This window comes from Botryllus schlosseri, chromosome 1 (genome assembly GCF_051294905.1).
Source record: "Botryllus schlosseri isolate E-star chromosome 1, Bs_hap1, whole genome shotgun sequence".
NCBI classification, from domain to species: Eukaryota; Metazoa; Chordata; class Ascidiacea; order Stolidobranchia; family Styelidae; genus Botryllus; species Botryllus schlosseri.
Genome location: NC_137236.1, coordinates 31,326,627 through 31,350,670, shown reverse-complemented (window position 1 = coordinate 31,350,670; position 24,044 = coordinate 31,326,627). Strand labels below are relative to the sequence as shown.

The 24,044-nt window shown below is 41.2% G+C and overlaps 2 protein-coding genes across 3 annotated transcripts in view; both read left to right on the top strand.

Annotated features, from left to right (window-relative positions):
- The window catches only part of LOC145447292 (uncharacterized), a 272,585-nt gene that overhangs the window by 133,641 nt on the left and 114,900 nt on the right, over positions 1 to 24,044 (top strand). The window lies entirely within an intron of this gene.
- LOC145438050 (modular serine protease-like) overlaps positions 1 to 24,044 on the top strand; it is an 85,839-nt gene that overhangs the window by 1,633 nt on the left and 60,162 nt on the right. The window contains exon 2 of the mRNA XM_080315426.1: positions 18,452 to 18,597. Within this exon, the coding sequence (XP_080171552.1) occupies positions 18,452 to 18,597 (146 nt within the window). The remainder of the gene's footprint in view (positions 1 to 18,451; positions 18,598 to 24,044) is intronic.

Sequence of the window (24,044 nt, the reverse complement as noted above, 5' to 3'; positions counted from 1 at the left end):
GCCATTGTTTCTGACGAATTTGCGTAAGAAAACGGGTCCTGGTGTCAATAGCAAGGATGGCACGCTATTTCCCACCATACTTTTTTTTGAAGAGGGAAAAAAATCGATCATGCGGCGTTGAATTGGTTGACGTGCAAAGTAGCGATCGAATTGAATGCAGTGCATGAGGAAGAGCTTCATCCCAACACGATTCTGAGACTCCGGTGGATTTCAGAATAAGTTCTACAGTTCGCCATAAAGTTTGATTAGGCTGTTCGCACGGCGAATTTCCTGTATGATGGTAAGGCGTAGTGAAGCTAGTAGCTACCACGCAAGAGTGTAAATAATCTTATACCCCAGAAGTCCAAAAATGGCGAATAGTGTCGATAAATTAGCGCAGAAGTGTTGCGACATAGAAAGGCGAACGGAAAACGACAATATCCGTCTATGACAACGAACATGAAAGGGGATTTGATAGATTTCGAAGGTCCCTTAAAATCTACGTTGATTCTTTGCCACGGCTTCGTTGCTTTCACAAGCACTTGCGGATTGCTTTTGTAAAAATTTGGTTAGATTTGAGCGCAAATACGGCAACAAGCGCAGATTTCACGAACGTCATTTAGGGAGATTTTTCGAAAGAACGACATGATACAGCCTTGTGAATTCAGGATGACCGAGAGTGCCGTGAATCCGGTTTAGATTAGAAGTCAACTCACAGGGTGAAATTGATGCGCAATATGTCCGCGAAAACATATCAGCCGCAACATTCAGTGCCCGCGGTTTATGTACATTATCACACGAGAATTGACCAAGCTCGACACGCCACAGCTGAATTTTGGTGTTTTTAATTTTACCTCTGAATTTGCCGTCGAACATGAATGCGACGGATCTCTGATCAGTAGGGCAATTTTTTTTGCACTAAAATCGCGAGAAAGTTTCAACAAAAGTTGCAGTGAAAAGTTGCATTTATAATTTTTGCGGAATTATTAGGGCATGAGATACTGGAAAGGTTCCGTTGTTAAACCTAGTTCCTGCATAGCTGTCAAATTTGTTACTTTGCCATTTCATGGACGGTCTGGCGACTGGCGAGACCGCCAAAAATTACATTTTTTTACTGGTACACATCTAGAATATTACGCAATGCGAAAATAATTTTCGCCGAAAAAGCGACCCAGCATTGCGATAACCTCATCCCAGTGATGGGATCAAGTCATTGCCTTCGAGTCACGAGTCATTTCGAGTCATTGCACATTTTGACTCGAGTCAAGTCAAGTCAATCGATTTTCAAAGGTGACTCGAGTCAAGTCAAGTCACTCGATTTTTGGAGGTGACTCGAGTCAAGTCAAGTCACTCGATTTTTGGAGGTGACTCGAGTCAAGTCAAGTCAAGTCACGAGTCAAGTCACATTTCAAGTCAATTTGCCCTTCCGAAGTATGTATGATGCATGATTACGTCATTGCAACTTGCTAGCTGTCTGAAATACAGTTTGAGTTGTCATTGATTACGAAACGATGAAGGAAAATAGAGCTAAATACACAAGCAAGAAGGCACTGTATCGCTCACATATACGCAGAACTGTTAAACTACGTAATTGTATAGCCTCAGCCTCAGTTTATAGTTACCAGCCAAAATATAGAATAGAAAAACGAATTGATAAGATACAATAAATTACTAATTTTCAAATAGATATGATACCATTCGAGCCTGCGCCAATGATTGAGGACTATATAAACTATATTTTACTTCAATTTCAATAAAACAAGAGGTTTGGTTAAGGTAAGGACAGAGAACAGAAATAAACATTTTGCTGTTCTATTACTTTACTTCTAGAGTTACGACAACGTAAGCAGTAAGCTTCGGTCACTTCGTGTGCGGTCAATTTATTTGTGAGAGAACAGTCGAGGCTCAATGAAACGCACGGTCATTAAATGATTGGTCACTCTCACGGGTTACGCAAGCGTTTCGCGAACAATCTGAACATATGTAAGATACAGTGATTTTTATCGACAACAATTACTTGATGACTTGAAATTGACTCGTGAATTTAGCTCCGAGTCACGAGTCAATCCACATTTCTGATACGCCGAGTCAAGTGAAGTCAAGTCATTTTAGCAAAGTGACTCGAGTCAAGTCAATTCATGCGAATAAGGTGACTCGAGTCTGACTCGAGTCAAGTCATGACTCGAGTCATCCCAACACTGCCTCATCCCACTAAAACAAGTCAAATGACGCATCCCAAACCCCCTATATAGGTCTGCGAAGGTGAGCCAAGGCATTGCAGAAAAATTAACATTTAGCGACTTTAAACAAAATCAAAAGCTTGAAAAAGGTGACCCAGTGAAAATGTACTCTTCGGCGGTCTCACCTGGATTTCGTGAAATGGTTACCATCTCAAATTTAAATTACAGAATTAATACAGCGGTCTATTTACGGATTGTTCGGACACGGTCGTGCTTGGCAGCGGTAGTTGAACTTCTTTCTTGTAAGCCATTGTGTCATAGATAACATTCAGATGCAGCTAACCCATCATGTAGCTCATTGCTGTGCAAATCAACGTGGATATAACTAAGCTAGAACTAGTTTATAGCATGATTTTAAATCACTCTTTTGCATTTTCACGCAATATTTGATAAAAGTTCAACAAAAATTTACAGGAAAAATGGACAAAAGTTGCGAAACGTTGCTCTATAAAATCCCCCCAAACAGCCTAAAACATCATAATATATATATATTCTGAGTATCTAGGAAGCAGTAGGAAGCTGTAAAAAAGTTGTAAAAGTTGCAAAAACTTACCCTACTGATCAGTAACAAGAGTGAAATGTCACCCATGCAATAAATCAGCCAATTTACGAACTGTCGGGATAATTGAGGACACTTCTTTCTCAACGGAGGAGTAGCGTATCTCGCTAGGCGATAGTGCTTTAGACATTAACGCGACAGGTCGACCGTTTTGACTAAGGATAGCTGCCATGGCAGCATTAGAAGCATCGCACTCAATTGTGAACGGACTTGTCTCATCGATCGCACCAAGAGAGGCGTCCACTAACTCGCGTTTTAAATCGTTGAAGGCGTTAGTCGCAGTTTCGGAAAGTGGAAATCTGTCAACGGAATACAAAGGGCGGATTCTATCCGAAAAGTTTGGCAAGCATTAGGCATAATACGCAAACATACCACACACCCGTTTTAGTTCGAGATTAGTACGCGGTAGCAGTAAATGATTAATGGTTTAGTCTTTCTTGGTCCGGTTAGATTAAGCCGTGTGACACGCGATAGCCGAGCAAGTCTATTTCCGATGAACAGATGATCGACTCCGAATGATTGAAAATGAGGTTAAACTGTTCCGCAGCATTTGAAAAAGCTTTCAGATGTCGATCGTGGTCGTCGCTGTCCATGCCGCAAACAGTAATATTATCCAGATAGGCGAAGGTGCCGATGAGCCTGTTGTCTTTTATGACGTTGTCGATTATTCGTTAAAATGCCGAAACTCCGTTGGTCACTCTAAATGGCAATCGACGGTATTGATCAAGATTTCCACCAGTTTCGAATGCAGTATTTGGACGATCATCAGGTGATAGCGCTACTTGATAATACGCGGACTTCAGATCTAAGGTACCGAAAACTTTAAAACGAGCGATGTTGTTGACTTGATCATGATCAATTGATCATCGATCCTTGGTAAAGGATAGGCGTCTGGTAAAGTGTAGCCTATAGGGATGGTGTGAACGTGAGGTTCACGTTCGCGTTCTGTGTGTGAACCTCTGAAATTCAGAGATTCACGTTCACAAACGAACCTTGAGAGGTTCTGCACTGCGAACCTTTTTCATTTATTACAAATTTCACTTCATTATAATATCTTCGGTTGAAATGTATAACATTTCAACTGTGGGCCACTCTATGCGCGGCGATGGCAGTATTAAAATATCAACACTAAACGAGCATGCATCTTTACAATCTCAAAATTTTTACTCACATTGTTACAAAAGTTTGCTCGAAATATCCAGCTTTCCGTTTGCGAATATTTAATGACTCTCTGCCGTGCAGAGTTGTAATGACTCGAGTCATGACTCGACTAGAGTCCGACTCGAGTCACGATATTCTGATGACTCGACTCGACTCAAGTCATTTTTTTCAAAATACTGAAATGACTCGACTCGACTCGAGTCAATCTGTGTATTGACTCGACTTGGACTCGAGTCATTGGGCATGACTCGACTCAAGTCATTGACTCGAGACTCAGACGGCCAAGACCGACATTTCATTGTAATTCCGAAGCCAACACACTATTGGGATTTCGTCTGTTGGTACTGGTACTTGAAAATGCGACCAGAAACTGCTAAAAGTGAGGAAAATTGTTATATTATAAATGAGAACCATTCGATATCACCAAACAGAGTACTAAAAAGTGGGTTAAACAAGACTTTAACTGGAAACTGAGCAGTCAACAAAACGACTTGGACTCGGACTCGAGTCATAATTCCATGACTCGGACTCGACCCTCTGCTCGATCACTTGGACTTGGACTTGACTAGGTTATGAATTGAAATGACTCGACTTGACTCGAGTCAAAACTATAATAGTGAGATTGACTCGTGACTCGGAGCCTTGTGACTAGGTTACAACCCTGCTGCCGTGAGCTTGACCCGCAATCGCACAACATCAAGAGCGAAATACATTACATGTAATGAGCGAATGATGCTTATTCAACCAATTAATGAGATTGATATCGTTGTCTGATACAAAAATCTAGCAAGCGTACAAAAATTTAGCAAGCGTGCGGGGTCAATATGTTTATTGTATCATAAAAAACAAGTCTGTGCGATTGGGGTGTTGGCTACTGCTGTATAACTTGTTAATGGAGTAATATCGGCCGCATGCAGACCTGTATAGAAACCCGTTATACACTCTGCTCAATATCAACGTAGTGTTGGTAATATAGGTATCAAGTACAGAAACCCGCTCACTATCAACGTATAGCAATACTCAGACGACGTACATTGTCCTACCTGGCCTAGATCGCTAAGGCGTAAGCCTATATTTCCTTGCAAATCCTCGTCGAAATTGTTGTCAAAGCAACGGAAGATATTGATTTTATGGGATTAATATATCATTTGATTGCCGCAGTTGATATATCTGGCGATGTTTAAAACGTCAATATGTACATCAGCATTGTGGATGATGTGGCCCGAGTCGTCGCTCCGTATCGTGTACACACGGTGTACACACTGTACAATAATTAATATAGGCCATCTGTTATGTTTTTGATCTTGTTTGAACAATACCTCAATACGACGAGGTTGCAATACGAAATCAGTATATTATCAGCAAAATAACTTTAATACAGGCGACACGATTCAGAGTGCAGTTGAACGAAAGACAGTAAATGACAGAACACAGGGTATAAATACAACGCAAAGCACACGAGGAAATAATGATTGGCGCTAATTACTAGTCCTATACAAAATAGGGTGAAACGATACCAACGTAAATACACGAACATAACAGTCCTCCCCTGTAAGGTAATTGGTACAAGGTGATTTACGTCGGCCGATAGAAATCTGTTTGTTTTCTATTCCTAACGGGGTAACGTCTACCCGACGTACGAGCAGGACTATCTGCAGGACGTTGTGCCCTATTACTGACCAATGGTTGCTCAGCTTGGGACTGTTGAGGCTGAGCAACTTCCTGTGTGGCTGTATCATTGCCTGCTGAAATCAAGCGTGGTTGGAGTTGGTTTTTGTGCCTCCTCCAATACCCATGATCTGTGTTTATAATGTACACAACACGTCCCAGTATTTCCGTCACCACGCCAGCAACCCACTTTGGCCCGCTTCGGTAACTGCGAGCGTAAACCGAGGAACCAATCTCGAAATGAAGGACTGATTGTCTAGGCGTAACGGGTTTCGATTTATCAAAGGGCGAGCACAAACTTAACAAATTGCGCGGCTGTCGACCATGTAAAATCTCGGCAGGCGTTTTCCAGTCTATGCCCGAGTGCGGTGCACATCGGTAAGTAGCGAGAAGTGTTTGGAGCGCGAAGTTGTAATCTTTTCCCCCGTCGCAATTTTTATTAATCCAGCTTTCAAATTCTGGACGAAACTCTCCGCTTCCCCGTTCGAGGTAGGGTGAAAAGACGGTGATACGATGTGGCTGATTGCCAAATTAGAGCAAAACGTATCGAATTCATTCGATGTGAATTGCGGCCCGCCATCCGTGACAATTGTTACGGGCAAGCCTTCGATAGAAAAGACTTCCCTCAAAGCGTTGACCACACACAAGGTTGTGGTAGAACCGACATTCATTACTTTAACGAATGCGCATCGACGATGACAAGAAAGATTTTATTGTTTACTGGACCTGCGAAATCCAAGTGAATTCGTTCAAAGCTTTCAGAAGTTTTAGGCCATTCGCGATACTGACGATCAGGCGCTTTCATTACCTTACGGCAAGCGTCGCAACTCTTAACGAGATTTTCAATGTCGCGATTAATACAAGGTCATGCGATGTAACGTCGAGCCATCTGCTTCATTTTCGCGCTACCCCAATGTCCTTCGTGCAACAATGATAAGACTCGCGAGCGAAGTGACTGCGGAATTACTACGCGCTGAAAACCATCAATATTGAGCATGATTATGTCTTCGTGCAGAGAAAGCGAATGTTTGCGAGTCGAAAACCATGAAAAATCAACAATGTGCGTCTTTGGATTCCAATTACCATGAGTGACAGATAATTTTACTAGTTTCATGGTTTTGTCCTTCAGCGTCGCGTCGCGAATTTCATTGCGAGTTAACGGCAAGCCATCGAATGCCATATTAATAGCGTGAACGATCTCCGCGTTTTCACGAATTTCCAGTTCGTCAAACTCAGGGTCTGGACCCTTTGGTAGGCGAGATAAACCGTTGGCGTTTCCGTGCTGATTAGTCGGTTTATAGCGAATATCGTATTGGTAAGCCATGAGCGTTAGCGCCCATCGCTGTAAGCGTTGCGCTGAAATCACGGGAATTTTTTTGTCCGGCGAGAAAATAGCTAAAAGGGGTTTGTGGTCCGTTACGAGCGTAAATTTCTACCATACAAGAATTGACGAAATTTAGTGACTCCGTAAATGATTGACAGAGCTTCCTTCTCTATTTGAGAGTAGGATTTTTGCTAATCGGAAAGTGCTTTCGATGCGTGCGCGATCGGTCTCTCTTCACCATTGTGCTCGATTGAGAGGACAGCACCGATTCCGAATTGACAAGCATCAGTGTACAAAAGTAGCTGCTTGTTTACATCATAATGAGCTAACTGCATAGCGTCGATTACGTCGTTTTTGAGAATGCGAAAAGCTGCGTCACAGTCCGTATTCAAAATGAATTGCGCGTATTTTTGAAGAAGGCGGTACAAGGCAGCGGCTTTATTCGTAAAATTAGGAATGAACGCGCGATAATAATTGACTTTGCCCAGGATTGCCTGTAGCTGGCGAACATCCCGAGGTTTAGGCAACTGTTTGATTGCTTCAACAGATTTGTGAGACGGGCGTTTGCCGTCCTTGTCGATTATATGACCAAGATACTCGATACTACTTTTGAAAAATTCGCATTTCGCGAAGTTGACGGTGAAACCGTATTCGGTGAGGCGCTCAAATAGTAGCGATAAGTTGCGAAAATGATCGCGTTCATCAATGCCAGTAACGATTATGTCATCGATAAAACTAGTAACACCGGGTAAGCCGGTGATCATGGCATCAATACAGCGTTGAAAATTTGCGGGACTAGATGCGACTCCGAAACACATACGTCGATAACGGAATAGACCGAATTGCGTGTTGATGACACACAAATTCTTCGCATCATCATCTAATTCTAGCTGAAAATAAGCATCGGGAAGATCAATTTTCGTGAAAATACAGCCACCCTGTAACTTGAAGGATTTCATCCAAGGAGGGCAAGGGATGTTGATCTATCTGAATTTGTTGCTTCAATGCTTTGAAGTCACCACAAATGCGTACTGATCCATTAGATTTAGTGACGGCAACAATTGGTGCTGCCCAATCACTGTAATTGCTTGTTTCGAGAATACCTTGATTGACTAATCTATTCAATTCGGATTGAACAGCGATTTGCCTTGCGAAAGGCAAAGGACGTGGCTTGTTGAAAACATGCTTGGCATTAGGTTTCAAGTGAATTGTCACCTTTGTCTTGGTGCATCGTCCCAACACATTAGAGAAAACGGAGGGAAATTTGGACTGAAAAGATACTAATTTGTCGTTCGAATCAGAAATGACAATAGTATTACATGATTGCGATTTGACCATCTGCGAGGAAATTGCATCCAAAGCAGACGCCCCCTTAGCGGTCATGGAGAAAGCATCGCTCCAATCGAGACCAAAAATGTTTTGCCCACGGTGTTCGTCAACAACCAATTTTATGCCAACTCGAATTTCAGAACCCACCTGCCAGACATGGGGTGATTACTTTCTGAATGTAATCGATTGCGATTACGATTACTTCGGAATCACGCGATTACGATTACGATTACGATTACAGCAAAATCAGGAAGTAGTCGATTACGATTACGATTACATTGGAAAAGTAATCACGATTACTCACGATTACATTTGTTTTGCTTAGGACTATAATCTTAAATGATATATTGGAAGACAATACCAGGATTGCGATGAAAAGGCTTAATGAGATATCAACTCTCTTCATACATCGTGCGTCATTTGCTTATTACGTCATAATATACCAATCGCACAACTTTATAGTGGATGATTTATCGCATCCAACGATTTGCATTATTGTCAGGTCTTTACCTGCCGCACCCCAAATTCCTTAATAGAGTGGGGAGCGTGCTCGAAGGGGACTCGAAAGTATTTCGTAAACCAACATAAATTATAGAGTATTTTCGAGAATTTAATTAATTCTTGAAAATGTTCTTCGAGCCTTGCGATTCAAATGTCTCTAGTACAGGGATCATCAACGCGGACCAAATGAGTCGCCCGCGGTCGCTGTAGCAAATATCCAAATGAGAAATTTGAAAGTTGAAGCTGGTTTCATATGAGCAGCAGTTGAACATGGGTCGGCCGACCCCAAAGAAGATACGAACGCAGTCGCTCGGGGCATTGCTTGTCTTCGCCCGCACGCGGCGGCTCAACGGGAATCTATAGTTAATATTCCCGAGTCTCGACGCGGAGATGGGCGCTTCGGCGCGCACTGCAGCAACGCAACTGAGCCCGGAGGAGCTGGTGTGAGTCATGGCGAGTGACCGTTTTTTGTTCTTGGTAAGGGGCGGAAACCCGGCCCAGTGCTCTGTTTGACTTACTCTAAGTGAAGAAATCCAACTGAACACGGATAAACGGAGGGAATAAGTGGAAACCCGTCGGTCGTCGCAATAATCAGTACACACTACACAAGAAGTAGCTTGTTGTTTCAAAACGGTTGGTGACCCCTGCTCCAGTAGATAGCTGGGTTTGAAATGCATACCTCTTTGCCTCAAGAAAAAACAAGCATAGGCTATTTTATGAGAACAGGCATTTCGGAGCCGGTCATTACCGCGCCACGATCCCACAACACACCAAAAGACATATGCAGTTTCGGCCAACACGCAACTCCACGGGATGTGATACCAAAGATATACCTTGGCCGAAACTTAGGGTATTCGTCCATTGTCACTAGCCGCGCTGGGTGGGCGTGACTAATAACTCCTGTCCTTCCAATCTGGGCCCACAATGCAAATGCCACCCGGCGCATCCACAAAGGAGTAAAGCCATGACAATTTGTGTGTGCGTCTCACAAAGATATTGTTTTAGTCTGCTACGTTTGGGCGAGTACAATATCTTCTTATCATGCAACAGACTGGAGGTCGCGAATTAACAACATACTATAAAGTAATTATTATAACAACATACCAGATGCTATGATTATGAATTACTTGCCCCAGCTCTACAGGAAAATCTGACACTCGAGGCTCAGAGAGGTTATAAATGAATAGTAATATAATGCAATTGCCAATATTATTGACGAAATTCAGTTTTGAAAATTGACCAACGATTGGACAGGGGGACGAATTGCTGTTTTGGCGGAATTGCCGATTCTAGCTACAACCCACGCTAACATGTCAGGCTATAAGCGGATGGTTATGGCGGCAGGTCCAATCCGTCCAAATGCTAAGTAACGGACTGTGAAATAACGATTGACGCCCGTTTCAAGTAGTTATATGAGAATAAGATATAGTGAACATAAAAATTCTGCCTTCAACTTAATACATATACTGCGAGCTGCTGTTACGAGAAACGGCTAAGCACGGTTCGGTTATGATATATATCAGCAGCTGTTTATTTGTAATGCTTCGTTGTGGAAACTGCAATGTTTTATTCAACGAGTACAAAATTACGAATCTTCGTCAGGTGCACGTGCGTAGTGCGTACGTAGGCCACCTGCTCGTCAAGCAGCAACGGTAAACTGCGTTTGACTAAGCACAACCAAACATCAATACATAAGTTACTATTTGAAACTATAGGGAGAGTGGTGATCAATATCCTGCTGCGAGGTAGGGGCTTTTGTAGTGTATTGATAACCTGATATACAACACGGGGGGGGGGGTGTTCTTACAATCACACTACAATGTCCATCCCATGTTTGTTTACGATGTGTGGATACTTCTTACGCAATGACGAGCGGAGCTAATACTTGACGTAATAATGAGTCAGTGGCGTTTGAAAACAGACGTTGTGCTATCGCTAACGTGGTATATTATCTCATTCTTGTTCACGAATATTCAGTTTATGTCAGTCCTTGTACAAACAAAAAGTAATCGTTCTTTCACAAAAAAATCGATTAGATATGGGAAGTAGTCGATTACGATTACGATTACTTCGGATTTTTTTCGAATGTAATCTATTGCGATTACGATTACTTCAAAATGCTGTAATCGTCGTAATCGATTACGATTACTAATCGCGATTACCCCATGTCTGCCACCTGCACGGTTACAGTGCAAATACCTTTCACTTTCAGTGGCTTGTCGCCATACGCTACGAAAGAGCAATGGTATGCTGAGAGTTTCGGAGAGCCCAAAGTTTTGTACCCAGTCAATCCCACCATGGCGGAGGGTGCACCAGTGTCCACTGTGTCGGCAGCGGAATGCCGTTGATGCTGGAGTTGATCCAGAGCTGGTTTCCTACGCGTCGATATAGTTGATCGATGTCGAAGGAGAGGAGTGGCACTGAGCAGAAATTTACGGATGTGACCTGTTGCGTGATACTAGGCTTGGTAGACATGCACGCAGGCTTGATATGACCTTTACGACCACATTTCTGACATACTGAATGTCGATATTGACAGTCTCTTCTCTGGTGATCGATGAAACAGCGGCTGCAGGATTTCAGTCTTTCTGGGAAGTTGCCTTGGTTGGATTTGGAAGGTTTTTTCCCCTTCTGATAACTTCCCGTCATTTTGTTGACGATGGAAGTGTCTTTACCGCTACTTTCGCCCTGGATAACCCTATCAGTTTCCAGCGTTCTCGCGTATGTTGCGGCTACTTTGAGAACGTCGTCGAGAGATGGATTGGTTTGTGTTAGACAATGCCGTCTCACATCCGCGTGCGGCGTTACTTTATTAATGAGATCGCGCATTAGCTCATCAACGTAGCTCTGATCACAGCCATCTCTTGAGCATATGAAGTTGCAATCTTTGGAGATTCCGCGTAGAGCAGCGATCCAATCGGCGTACGATTGTCCCGGCTGCATTTTGCAATTGTAAAATTCGTACCTGGCTGCTTGCACATGAATGAAGTCTTTGAAGTGTGTAGACAACTTCTCAGTCAACGCGTCGAAGGATTGCGCACTGACATCAGCGGCACCAAACATATTACGTAGGAGCGAGTACGTTTCAGGTCCGAACCATGAGAGTAGACACGCTCTTTTCTTCTCCATGTTGGAAATGCCGTAAATTGCAAGGTGATGGTTGAATCGTTGCAGATAGTGGTCCCATTTCTCTTTTGACTTTACGAACGAATCAAACTTGGGAGCGGTAGCTTCAGATGTTGACGAACCGGGACTCATCCTCTGCGTTAACTGTGCCATCTCTTCTTTGTGTTGGTTTTTTTGGTGTTCCAACCCAGCCATCACTTTCGCCATTGCTTCGTCATGCTGTGCGCGTTGTTGCGCCAAATCTTCTCTGTGACGAGCGTTTTGCTGCTCCATATCTTCTTTACGCTGTGCGCGTTGTTCCGCCATCATTTCCTGCTGCTTCTCCAGAAGCTTCAAAATACCCGATTCCATGATATGTGTTCGTCGCAGAAATAACTATGAATCCGACTTCTGACACCAATTGTTATGTTCTTGATCTTGTTTGAACAATACCTCAATACGACGAGGTTGCAATACGAAATCAGTATATTATCAGCAGAATAACTTTAATACAGGCAGAGTGCAGTTGAACGAAAGACAGTAAATGACAGAACACAGGGTATAAATACAACGCAAAGCACACGAGGAAATAATGATTGGCGCTAATTACTAGTCCTATACAAAATAGAGTGAAACGATACCAACGTAAATACACGAACATAACACCATCACTTCACTGAAATATAGGGTTGGAATGAGCAATATGACGTCACGTGACGCCATGAGGTTAACGTTCGCGTTCACACAGAACCTTTCAAAAAAGTTCGCGTTCACACGACCCTGAACCTTTCAGCGGTTAGCACCATCGCTAGCTACTTGTTGACCGTCTGAGAAAAGTCTATGACCATGCGCTTGTTGTGTCGACCGTCATTGACGTCCAGAACCTGTGCTCACCAAGGCGATGAGGACAGCTCGATGATGCCTTCCTTCTCAAGTTTTGAAACTTCAGCTTCGCTGTATCTTCTGGATATAGTAGCGATCGGTTTGCAATTCGGTGTCATGAATTTGAAAATTTGCGGCGCTTCGACACATGCTTGAGCAATCCCGCATACGCTGTATTTCTGATCTCGAGGGAGTTCCAAGGTTATTTTATCTCCGCCCATATGGAAAATGACTCGTTTATGCAAGTTCGTGAAATCGAGACCAAGCACCACAACAGCGCATAAATCTTCCATCCGTTCAAGTGGAAATTCGGTGTATTTCGTTGTGTTTACTAGAATATCCGGTCTGCAGAGTTCTTCAATTTTGCAGAAATGTGATTTAGAAGCAAATGTAACCGTAGTAGAGTACAGAGTAGGGATGGTGTGAACCTCTGAAAAGTTCAGGTTCGTGTGAATGCGAACGTGAATCTCATGACGTCACGATACGTCATGTAGCTAATTCCTACACTATATTTCATTGACGTAATGACCTATATTAATCTACATTGTACACGATACCTAGCGAAGAATCTGGCCAAATAATGCGGCAATGCTGGAGTACATATTGACGTTTTAAACGTCACCAAATATATCAACTCGTGCAATCAAATAATAAAATTATCCCATGAAAACAATATCTTCCGTAGCTTTGCCAACAATTTCGATGATGAATTGCACAAGAATATAAGCTTGCGCCTTAACGGTCTAGGCCAGACCGAACAATGTATTCGACGTCTTAGTATTGCTATACGTTGATAGTGAGCGGGTTTCTGTACTTGATACCGATATTACTAACACCCCAATCACACGGATTTGGTTTTGATGATACAGTAAACATATGAAGCCAAGATTGACGCCGTATGCCTGCCAGACTTTTTACATCAGACAGAGATATCAATCTCATTGATTGGTTGAATAAGCATCATTCGCTGACTGCATGTAATGTATTTCGCTTTTGATGTTGTGTGATTGCAGGTCATGCTCACAGCAGAAATTCACTAAGTATTCACAAACGGAAAGCTGGATATTTCGAGAAAACTTTTGCAACAAAGCAAGTAGTTTTTTGAGATTTTCAAGGTGTATGATCGTTTGCTGTTGAATTTTTGTATGCTGCCGGCGCCACGCATAGAGTGCCCCGCAGTTGAAATTCAATAAATTTCAACCAAAGATGTTAGAATGAAGTGAAAATTGTAATATGTGATAAAGGTTCAGAGTGCAGAATCTACCAAGATTCGTTTGTGAGCGTGAACCTCGAATTGACTGAGGTTCACACACAGAACGCGAACGTGAACCTCACGTTCACACCATCCCTAGTACGGAGTAGATCGTATGTGAATTACGTTGGCGTAGCCTACGCAGTGCGTATGAAGCTTTTAGCTGAAGCGGAGTCGTTCAACGCAAAGGTTATGTGGCATCAGATCTTGATTACCATTCATGCTTTTATGAGACATTAGAGTACTCCGATGGCGCTGAAGTACGAAATCATTGCAGTTACTGTCTTCTTGTTGTCAGTGGCTTTTCTCATGCAAGCAACTTCATAATGACCAGTGACTCCCCAATAGCCACACTCGCCCCGTTTCGCAGGACATTTATATCGTGGGTGGAATGATTGACCACAAAGAAGCACTTTCGATCAGGTTTGGTTGTCTTGCTGAATGAGTTGAGTCGCCTAGGAGATTCTCCAGATGGTTGTTAGACTTTCGGTGAATTTTCTAGCGGTTCGACGCTGACAGATGAACATGGAGTGTTGCAGTAGATACCAGAGCATCTCCGCGCAAATTCTAATGATCAGGCTCTTGAAACTGCCGATTAGAGGGTTACAGCACCGTCACTTTCTAATATTCTCTGCCGGATAGCTTTTGATCAAAGACCAGTAACGAAGGCGTCGCGGATGGTTTCCTTGCGGTGATCTTCCGCTGAAAGAGCTTTGAATGTGCAATCCTTCGCTAGATCTGCCAAGACACAGGTAAATTCCTCAATCGTCTCTTCGGTCTTCTGAGTGCGAGTTACTAGCAAGTGGCGATTTCGTCCTTTTGCTTGGTGTAGATTTTGTCGAGATGTTCTATTGCGGCATCGTAAGTCGAACTATATCTTCAAAATAGGAATAGACTGACGAAGACACGAAATTTGGTAAGATCTTTAACTTGTCCATCGGCGAATTCCCACTCAATTATCGAATGTCTTCTCCCAATGCTTATACGGTTTTTCAGCGGATGAGCATTCAGGACTAATATCGAGCTTGTCTGGTTTTAGAATTCTTTCAGCCATTGTTGTATGTTGCCGAAATTGTCGTAAACCGACTATCGCGTCGACATAGCTAACGAAAGCTTCATTGAAGTTAATGTGACCAAGGTGGCTTTAAGCAACCCAGCTAGCACGCCCACTTGGTATCCAGGTGGAATTTAAGTGGTTAGGTGGGATGGATGATCGGAATGGGTTAGTAACATGTAACCCACATCGAAACCAAGCGGGATTTCCATCCATAAAGATGCGTGGTTATACCATACCAATCCCAGGTAGATTGCAATAAGTCTCTTCTAATTGTACCTATCAATTTGAACTCGGGGAAGGTTTACTTGTTGAGTTTTTGATATCAAATCATCTTGAAACATGAGAAACCCACTTATAGAGGAGCTCAGATTTCCCATATATCACCCACACAGGAACCAACCTTATTTTCCATCAATGTTATTTGGTTTATTTCATCGAATAATAAAGGTGGTTCCGTATGTAGTAATGTTTTCTAGCTATTATGCTATCCCTGTTGGTTGCTCGAACCTCGAACATTAAAACCCCTACCATGCTTTACCTCGTCAATGTGAACTATTTAAAATTGACCGTTTGTCACACTGAAGTGAACTTAAATTTCCGTTGCTAGAGTACTCAATTCCTCACAGCGTGCGTTATAATTTTCTTGCGTAGATCCCATTACCTTTATCCCTTATCTGTATCTATTATTTTTAACTCAGGATTAATTTTACTCGTAAAATTTCTGTGATCAAATAATTGGAACTTGTTATTTTCGTCAATGAAGAATGGTCGACTTTTCATACGGCTCCCTCATGTGACCGAGTAGTTTTCCGAAATAGATGCTTCTTTCATATTTTCCTACAGCAAGGTTTGTTCATCTATATAGTAAAGTCATATTATAATCGGTTTCCGATTTATTCATTTGCGATGCTGGTCGCTGGGACATTTCCAAATTGAATTCCACCTCCACATGAATTGAATTCGGGTAGTGGTGACGATAAGCGCCTAAGAATCGGGCGGCCTCGGTTCGACTCCCGTCGGAGGTTTGTCCGGGCTCCTCTTCTTGCGACATGAGACCCGAGAATGACTCGACGAAAGAATGCACTCACACACAAGTTATGGAAATCGCTAGCAAGGGCCCTGGCCTCGAAAATGATCAACATCGAGAGTAACTGTGACGGCGGGCACTCTAAGCCGAGGTAGATGTCAATCTAAAATACGGCAACTGCGCGTCGGTCGGCATCCTCCTATCTGTTCATTACATCGCTTTCTATCTTATCGTATTGTACATTGTGTGTGTCTTGTTCAGTTGAAAATATAACTCAACGATTACACTTAAACAGTGATGACGGCCTCACTCAACCACCGTAAAGGTTATTATATACTCAGATTACCATATATATTGGTTTGCGTGATTGGTGGTAGCAGGTTCCAGGTATGTACTGTACAGTATACAATGTTAAGTTAACTATCGTGTAGGGTTTACCTAACATCGCCTAGCACATCTCTACGTCGACTTCTCGGCACACTTACACTGCTACTGCCACTGCTACAAGGACCGGGCTCGTAATATTGTCTTCGCTGCCAGCTAAGTGGGTTACCCACATGGTCCCCCAGAAAATACCTCTGTAATTTGGGGCCAAAAATGTACGGTTCCCGCTTGGTTTCCCCAGCTGGTTACCACAATTCATCTCACCTTGATACCTTGTGGTACCCAAGTAGGCGTGCTACCTGGGAACATACATCAAAACACAACACACAGCAGAACAGAAAAGAAGAGAACTACAGGGAAATAGTGAGAATGTAACGTGTAACAGAAGCAATCGAGGAAAGCAATTATAGCCTAATTACGGATCATCACAGTCCCTTTAAAACGAATGTGATAAAATATGCAAATAAAATGCTGTCCACACTGAAATAGGTAACGAGGAAGAGAGGAACTGAACCCGACAAGCAGGTAATATATTGGAAAATATGTTTCCCAAGGGATGATCAGTATATGAAAGTGTCTTTTGTCGCGCTAATGTAGATTTCACGAAATCAAAACAAAGCCTGTGGCTGTCTTCTGCACAATGCAAAATGGTATGCCCTTTCGGTATTTCATGACTACCATATGCCTTAAGCAACTACGACTAACGAAGCAATAATAATATGATATGTGTGGATTGCTGGACAATCGAGCAGTATCATTTGGTATTCAATGATATTTGGGAAATCCTGATAATGAGTCAGATATATAACAACTAAATCTCGACCTTCCTTGGCAATTTCGTCGAAATTTGGTAATCATTTTTTCACAATTGCACAAGAGCTTTTTCCCTACACAAATATGACGTCCACACCGTCTATAGAGCCTTTATACTATAGCCTTGATGCATCGTTTCAGTAAATAAATATCCTTCAGCCTTCCATATTAAATAGAATGGAGTATACCGTGTGAGCAGCATGCTCATTGCTCAATTTACAAAATCAACCGCGTTGACAGATAATATATTATTGTTAGTTTGACTAATTTGGCGACGTCTATCAGATATGCATGCGCATTAAAACCATGCGATGCACACTGGAGATATTTGATGACTTGAAATTGACTCGATATCAAAAATTTTAGACAACGTGACACGGGTCACATTAAATATTTGCGTGACTTGAAAATATTGAAATGACTTGGCTCGAAGACAGGTCTACGATGAATAGAAGGTAGTGACTTCGTCCTATCACCGCCCTTCTGTATCCAACTGCCTGTTAATTACTCGCTATATGTCCATTGTCAATAGCAGTGGAGTTGGTGTAGTGAATTATCTCTACACATATGCACAATGATCCTATGAGTTGTGTTAATCATCCAATAAGGTTCCATGACCATCTTTTAATTTCGATATTTTTCCATAAAACAAAGCCTCATCAAATTTTTTGACCCGCATTTTCTTCTTTAGGCAACGCTCTTGTTTGTGCATAAGCCTGTTGATGACCTTTTTTAGCCAATACTACCGCAAATCAGGGAATTAGAATTGCTGGGGTGCCGCGAACTATTTTGCGATTTCCGAAGGTGCCACGAGAACAAAAATGTTGAAAACCACTGGTGTAGTAAATACACAATAATTATAGATTCCGTACAGAGGTGGTCAGTAACGAAGTACTTCTATTTTCAGAAGTTATTGAAGTAGATTTTTCCTACTCCAACTATACGTTTAAGTAGTTATGATTTTAGACTACTCCTACTTCTACTTGACAGTTTTCATTTTTGAACGCAAAAATAGGCGTGTAATACCTACTTACTTACTTACTTGTGAAACACTACTCCTACTTCTACTCGAGTAGAAATTTCGGCGTTACTTCTATTTCTACTTGAGTAGCGACGGTGACTACTTTGACCACCTGTGATTCCGTAACAGTCATATTGATATGTGTTTAGCGATGGATCGGACGAGCTATATTACAACCACTCGATAGCTCGTAGTAACAATTTGACTGCCTGTTCTGGAAGAGGAGGATATTACGGAGATATAAAAAATATATGCATGGTTACCACTGAAGCTGCCGAAATATTACGGTGCAGAGGTAAACGCCTGTGTTGCATACTTCTGATTATTTCTGATTTTCAAATCAGTGCATATAATACACAACAACGATGTCCTTCAACATTGTGGATAAACGGGAGTAGGTTTCGCCTACAATTGCACTTTATACTTACCCAAAAGTTATGATTTTCGGCTATATGTATGACACCGCTTTTGAAGCAGAACTAAATACTCCCCCCCCCCACTATGGGTTTCGTAAGGTGGACAGTAACTCATATATTTGTTTGCATCACGTATGTGAGGGAAATTGCCATAACGAAAGGAGTGTAATAGCCGCTGTATCACGGTAAGCAAATACATTTTCGAAAAGTTCGCATGGGTCTATAAGTGGCGTTTTTCATTTTGCATTGGTCGAACAGATGCATACTGTAGTTGCGATAGTCCAGCCGCCATCGGATATTTGTTAAATGTACACGACGCCTCGACCGAATATACTTTTTGAAGGAACTTACAATAAGTCGTCTGAAATTTCTTCAAGTCGATAAAGCATTGGCAAGTTGAATACGACTGCACAATTATGAAATAGCTTTTTTCTGACAGAGACAACTGTTAAAGTATATATCAAAGTGAGGTTGAGACAAAAACAACAGCGCAATAAAACCTCGTGGGCGTCGGTGTGAACCTGTAAACCAGGGGTGTCACACATACGGTCCGCGGACCGCACCCGGCCCACCTGGTGATTTCATCCGGCCCGCGAAGCAATTCTGAGTGAATGAAAAAATTGTTGTATTGTCAAGGAGATTTTAAACAAAATTCGAGATTTTTACCAAATAATTGCACGTGAGTAATCCCTTAAGACAGCGAATGTTCATGGAGCGTCATTAGGAACTAGTTGGTGACATTGAAGCCACATTCTGTGATTGTGAGAGTTCAACTAAGATTAGAGTTTAGAGATTAGAGTTTCCAACCCTAATGTTACCTCATGAAGTTCTGAATCTGTGTACAATTTGATGTTTCATTTATTTTATCCATGGACAAGCCTTCAACATATTGCATCTTGAAATTAGGGTATTAAATTGTAATGCACTTCGCGGACCGGCGGTTGAGAACCACTGAATTCTAGGCTAAAGACCCATCCAAGAAACAATATGACAAAGCCTGGAACAAAAGAAGATGTCATTTGCAGGGACTGAAAAAGATGGACAGTAAACTGGAAGACACGCTCACTGAAATTAAAAGTTTGACACAGCTGAATATGACATTGCAAAAGCAATATGATATTTTGAAATCTGATCTTGATATGACCAACCAAGAGGTTGAGAGATTAAAGGAAGAGAACAAGGAACTGCGAGACATCGTCTCAGAATTTCAGACAGCTGAAGACATCAAAAAATCTAATACTGCTGTAGAAGAACTCCGGAATGAGATATAATCTTGCAAGACTGGTATTGAATTCATGAATGCAGAATTTGCGGACAACAAAAAAATCCAAATCTCGCCTCACAAGTAACACGAAAAAATTGAGTCAACTATGAGTATCCTAAACAAAAAAAACTATCTGACCTAGAACGCACCAACGACAACTTGGAGCAGCAATCTCGAAACAACAACCTTGAATTCATGGTGTTCCCCACTCCGAAAACGAAAATCTGCCTAAAACTATCATGAATATAGCTAACGCCTTGAAAGATAACATAACTGCGCCACAGATTGTGCAGTGTTATAGAGTACGCTTCAAAAATAAGGACAAAACAGGACCCATTATAGCTAGATTCTTTTCAGACAAACAAAAAAAAAGAATTCCACCAAGTGAAAAATACCAAAAGGGATATCAAGGACTTTGGTGAAGATGGAATGAAACAGCTCTTCCTAAACGAAAATTGAACAAATTACAGAATAGACGTTTTCTTTGAAGCGCCGACTGTGAAAAAGGGAAAAAAAAACTCAAATACCTCTGGACTGCAAATGGGAATACTACACGATAAAGAATGATGGCGCACCGAGAATCCACATTCAATCGAAGGCTGACCTCGATAAACTCGAATAGAATAAGCTGCGATACTGCTCTCTCACTGCCAACACAACACACTCCCCAAAAATGGCTCAAAACTTTTTATACATGAGCAACTTCAGATCTATCAATTCCACGAATATAGGAGTGATATCCCGTCAACTCAAGAACTTTTACTTGCACACGTAAATTTAGATGAAATTCCTCCCTTTGAAATGTACAATTGCTCACCAACCATCATCGGAACCTCTGAAACCAAGTTGAACGAACACCCAATAGATAATGTTAACTTAACAGGTTTCGACTTTTTACACTCGCCATATATAAAGAATTCTGGCAGTGTTGGACTATACATCAACTAAAGTCTGAGATATGAAATAATGTCCGACATAAAATTTGAAACCAAAAGCGTAGAATATATGTTTCTCAGAGTACATGTACAGAAAGCTCTCACAGTGGCAGTCATCTACAACACCCAGGAACAAACCAAGAGACTTTTCTTGACGAATTCCCGAATATATTGGAAACTCTAACGGCAGCTAACGAACAAATATTTATCATGGGAGATATAAATATTGATTTGCTGAAGACCACCCACTTCAGCACAAGGTACCGTGAAATGCTTGATTCCTATGCAATAGCTCAGATAATTACTGAACCCACAATAATAACTGACCATTCCAAAACTCTACTAGATCACTTCTACTGCAACACTGTCCAATATCACCTGTCCCCTGTTGTGCTCCAACACAATATGACTGATCATTATCCCATCATCTGCCACATGAAATTGGCCCTGCTACATTGCGCTAAAAAATTGAATCACGAACACCCTTAAATCCACGTGGCGTTGAAGTGTATATTGAAACTGTCAGTAATACCTTCAACAAATACAAAATTCCTTCACTCACAATTGACAACTACAATGGCCACTTTGAAAAATTTATTGTGGAACTGCGGACATCCCTCGACAAATCTTTCCCAATTAGGAAAGTCAACCGCAATGCAAGACGCTTGAAATCGAAACCTTGGATTGGTCATGACTAGGGCGTTTTTTTTTTGACATGTCAATTTGTCAAAATTGTAGCGTTAGGTCAAAATTTGTCAAAATTGTTCATAAAGTCAAAATTTTTTTGACGTCTTTATTTTGTTTGTATCGTAGATTTTGCACTGTCGGTGAACGTATCATTTGATATTTTACAGCTTGTTGCCTACTTTAAAGGCCTACTGTTGTAAACGGCTAATTGTCTGCTCATACTGAATCATCAACGGTCAAATAAAACAAATAGGTGGACATTAGGGTTACGACTAGAAAAAAAATTTCAAAATTTTGTGTGGCCTGTAGTCACAAATGATGAGCTTTTGTGTCCTGATTTCAAAACTCACAAAAGTTAAGACTGTTTGAACAAAAACCTCCCGCACAAAAAATTTCCAGTTTTCACTGTATGGAGGATAGGCTTTCTTTTGTAGATACAGACTATATAATTTATTTATCTACTGATTTGAATTTAAGTGACCCAATTCCAATTGCGAAGATTTAAAATAGTATTTTGGTACATTTTGAACGCCCAGATTGAATTATTCCTATCGTGTTCTTGTTTACAGTCAATATTAAATAATTAATAAATAATTATTAATTCCGATTTTAGATGTAGACTGTATATATCGTATAATTTCAATTTGTCTGGCAAAAATCAAACTGGGTGTTCGAAAAGGCGAAAGTAGAACAACTCTAGGTATTTTCAGCGGTCTAGAAAACCGCTTAGAAGAATATGATGTACAGGAAAATTTGAAAAACTCATATATCATATGTGACACCGTAGCATCTGTTGATACTGGACGGCAGAATGGCGTTGTTTCGAAACTGCGAAATGCAATGATGAGCATGGGTTTTCATATGCCTTGCCAACATCATATTATCGATTCTTAAAGCATATATTAGAGTTCTTCGATCCAACGTCTTGAAGAAATCCAACTCTCAGCTACAAATTTGGAGATGATGTGGTAAAACACTACGAAAACTAGGTGCAATCCACCAAGCACGAATTTCAGATGAAAATATTAGAAAACCGAGGATGTATAGATGATTTTAAGTTTATCTATGGCATGTGCAGAACATGCCGTTCTTTCAAATAAAATAGTATAGATTACCACTGATCAAATGGCATAAACTTCCATCTCTACGCAATGCGAGAGGGTGCTCAAGGGTTGCGTTGCGTACTTCCACTTCCCCAGATAGAGAATAACTCTGGAGATGCTTATTTATCGCGAATGCGTGTCAGGAAGACTGGTATTCCAACCAGATGTCTAAAGATGGAATATACTAGAGCCCGACCGATTATCGGTTCGTCGATAATATCGAGACGATATCACACTTTGAAAGAATTATCGGTATCGGCCATTGGAGTTGAAAAATTAACGGCAATTTGCGTGTGACGTCACAACATGGGGGAAGGAAGCTTGAAAACTATAATCTTTGATCGCTAGACTGAGAATATTGATATATTTCATATAGCTTACACTTTACAGGTGTCCAGATGCAGCTTTTCTAGTGCATTTCATGTTCAAGTGTAACAATAGCTGTAAAGATGTTCAATTCAAATAAATGCCCTCTGAAGATTTGCTTATGTAGGCTATACATCCAACTTCTTTTGAATATCGGCTGAATGTATTGGGGTTATCGGCTAAGGTGTGAGATATTGGTTTTATCGGTATCGACCCAAACATCCAATATCGGTCGGGCTCTAGAATATATCAAAGATTATTTGCTGCTATCTTTGCGGTCGAATGTCCTGCAGCGATAAAGTGCCCCAAAACCCCATTGGAAGTCGGATATGTCCGTCGTAGATGTCCCTGGCTTTAACATAATAACAGAAAGGGAAGTCAAATTGATGAATGAACTTTACAATAAGTGTAAAAGGACATATATTTGAAGATCAAATTTGTAGCAAAGAATATCTTTGAATTTTAAATTTTTTCCATATTTGGACCAGTGTCGAAAATTGATGTTAGTTTGTGCGGGACATTTTTTCGATTTGAACAAAATGATTATAATTTTATTAATTTATACCAAAATGTTCATCAATTCCTGCTACAGGCAATTTTTTTTTTTTAGTCATAACCCTAGTGGACATGGTATTATGGTCAACGTACCGCAATATCCTAACTGGGGCATCATTCTTATATTGAGAAGCGCATGATGAAAAATTGTAATAGACAACATTGTCAGAATGAAGCAACATGGTGTGTCACCAGTAGTGTATGCACAACTTGAGTGTTGTCAACCAACAACTGCTGCTGTTGAACGTCCTTGGCAAGTAAGGACATGCACTTTTTACCCAATAATATAGGAAAGTATCTCTCGTTGTACTACAATTTTTTAAATATTATTTTCACCATAATACGTATTGCAACCACTGGAATTCTTCATAGGATCAGATTTTGTTAAAATAATGTTTTTTATATGTACAAAGTTG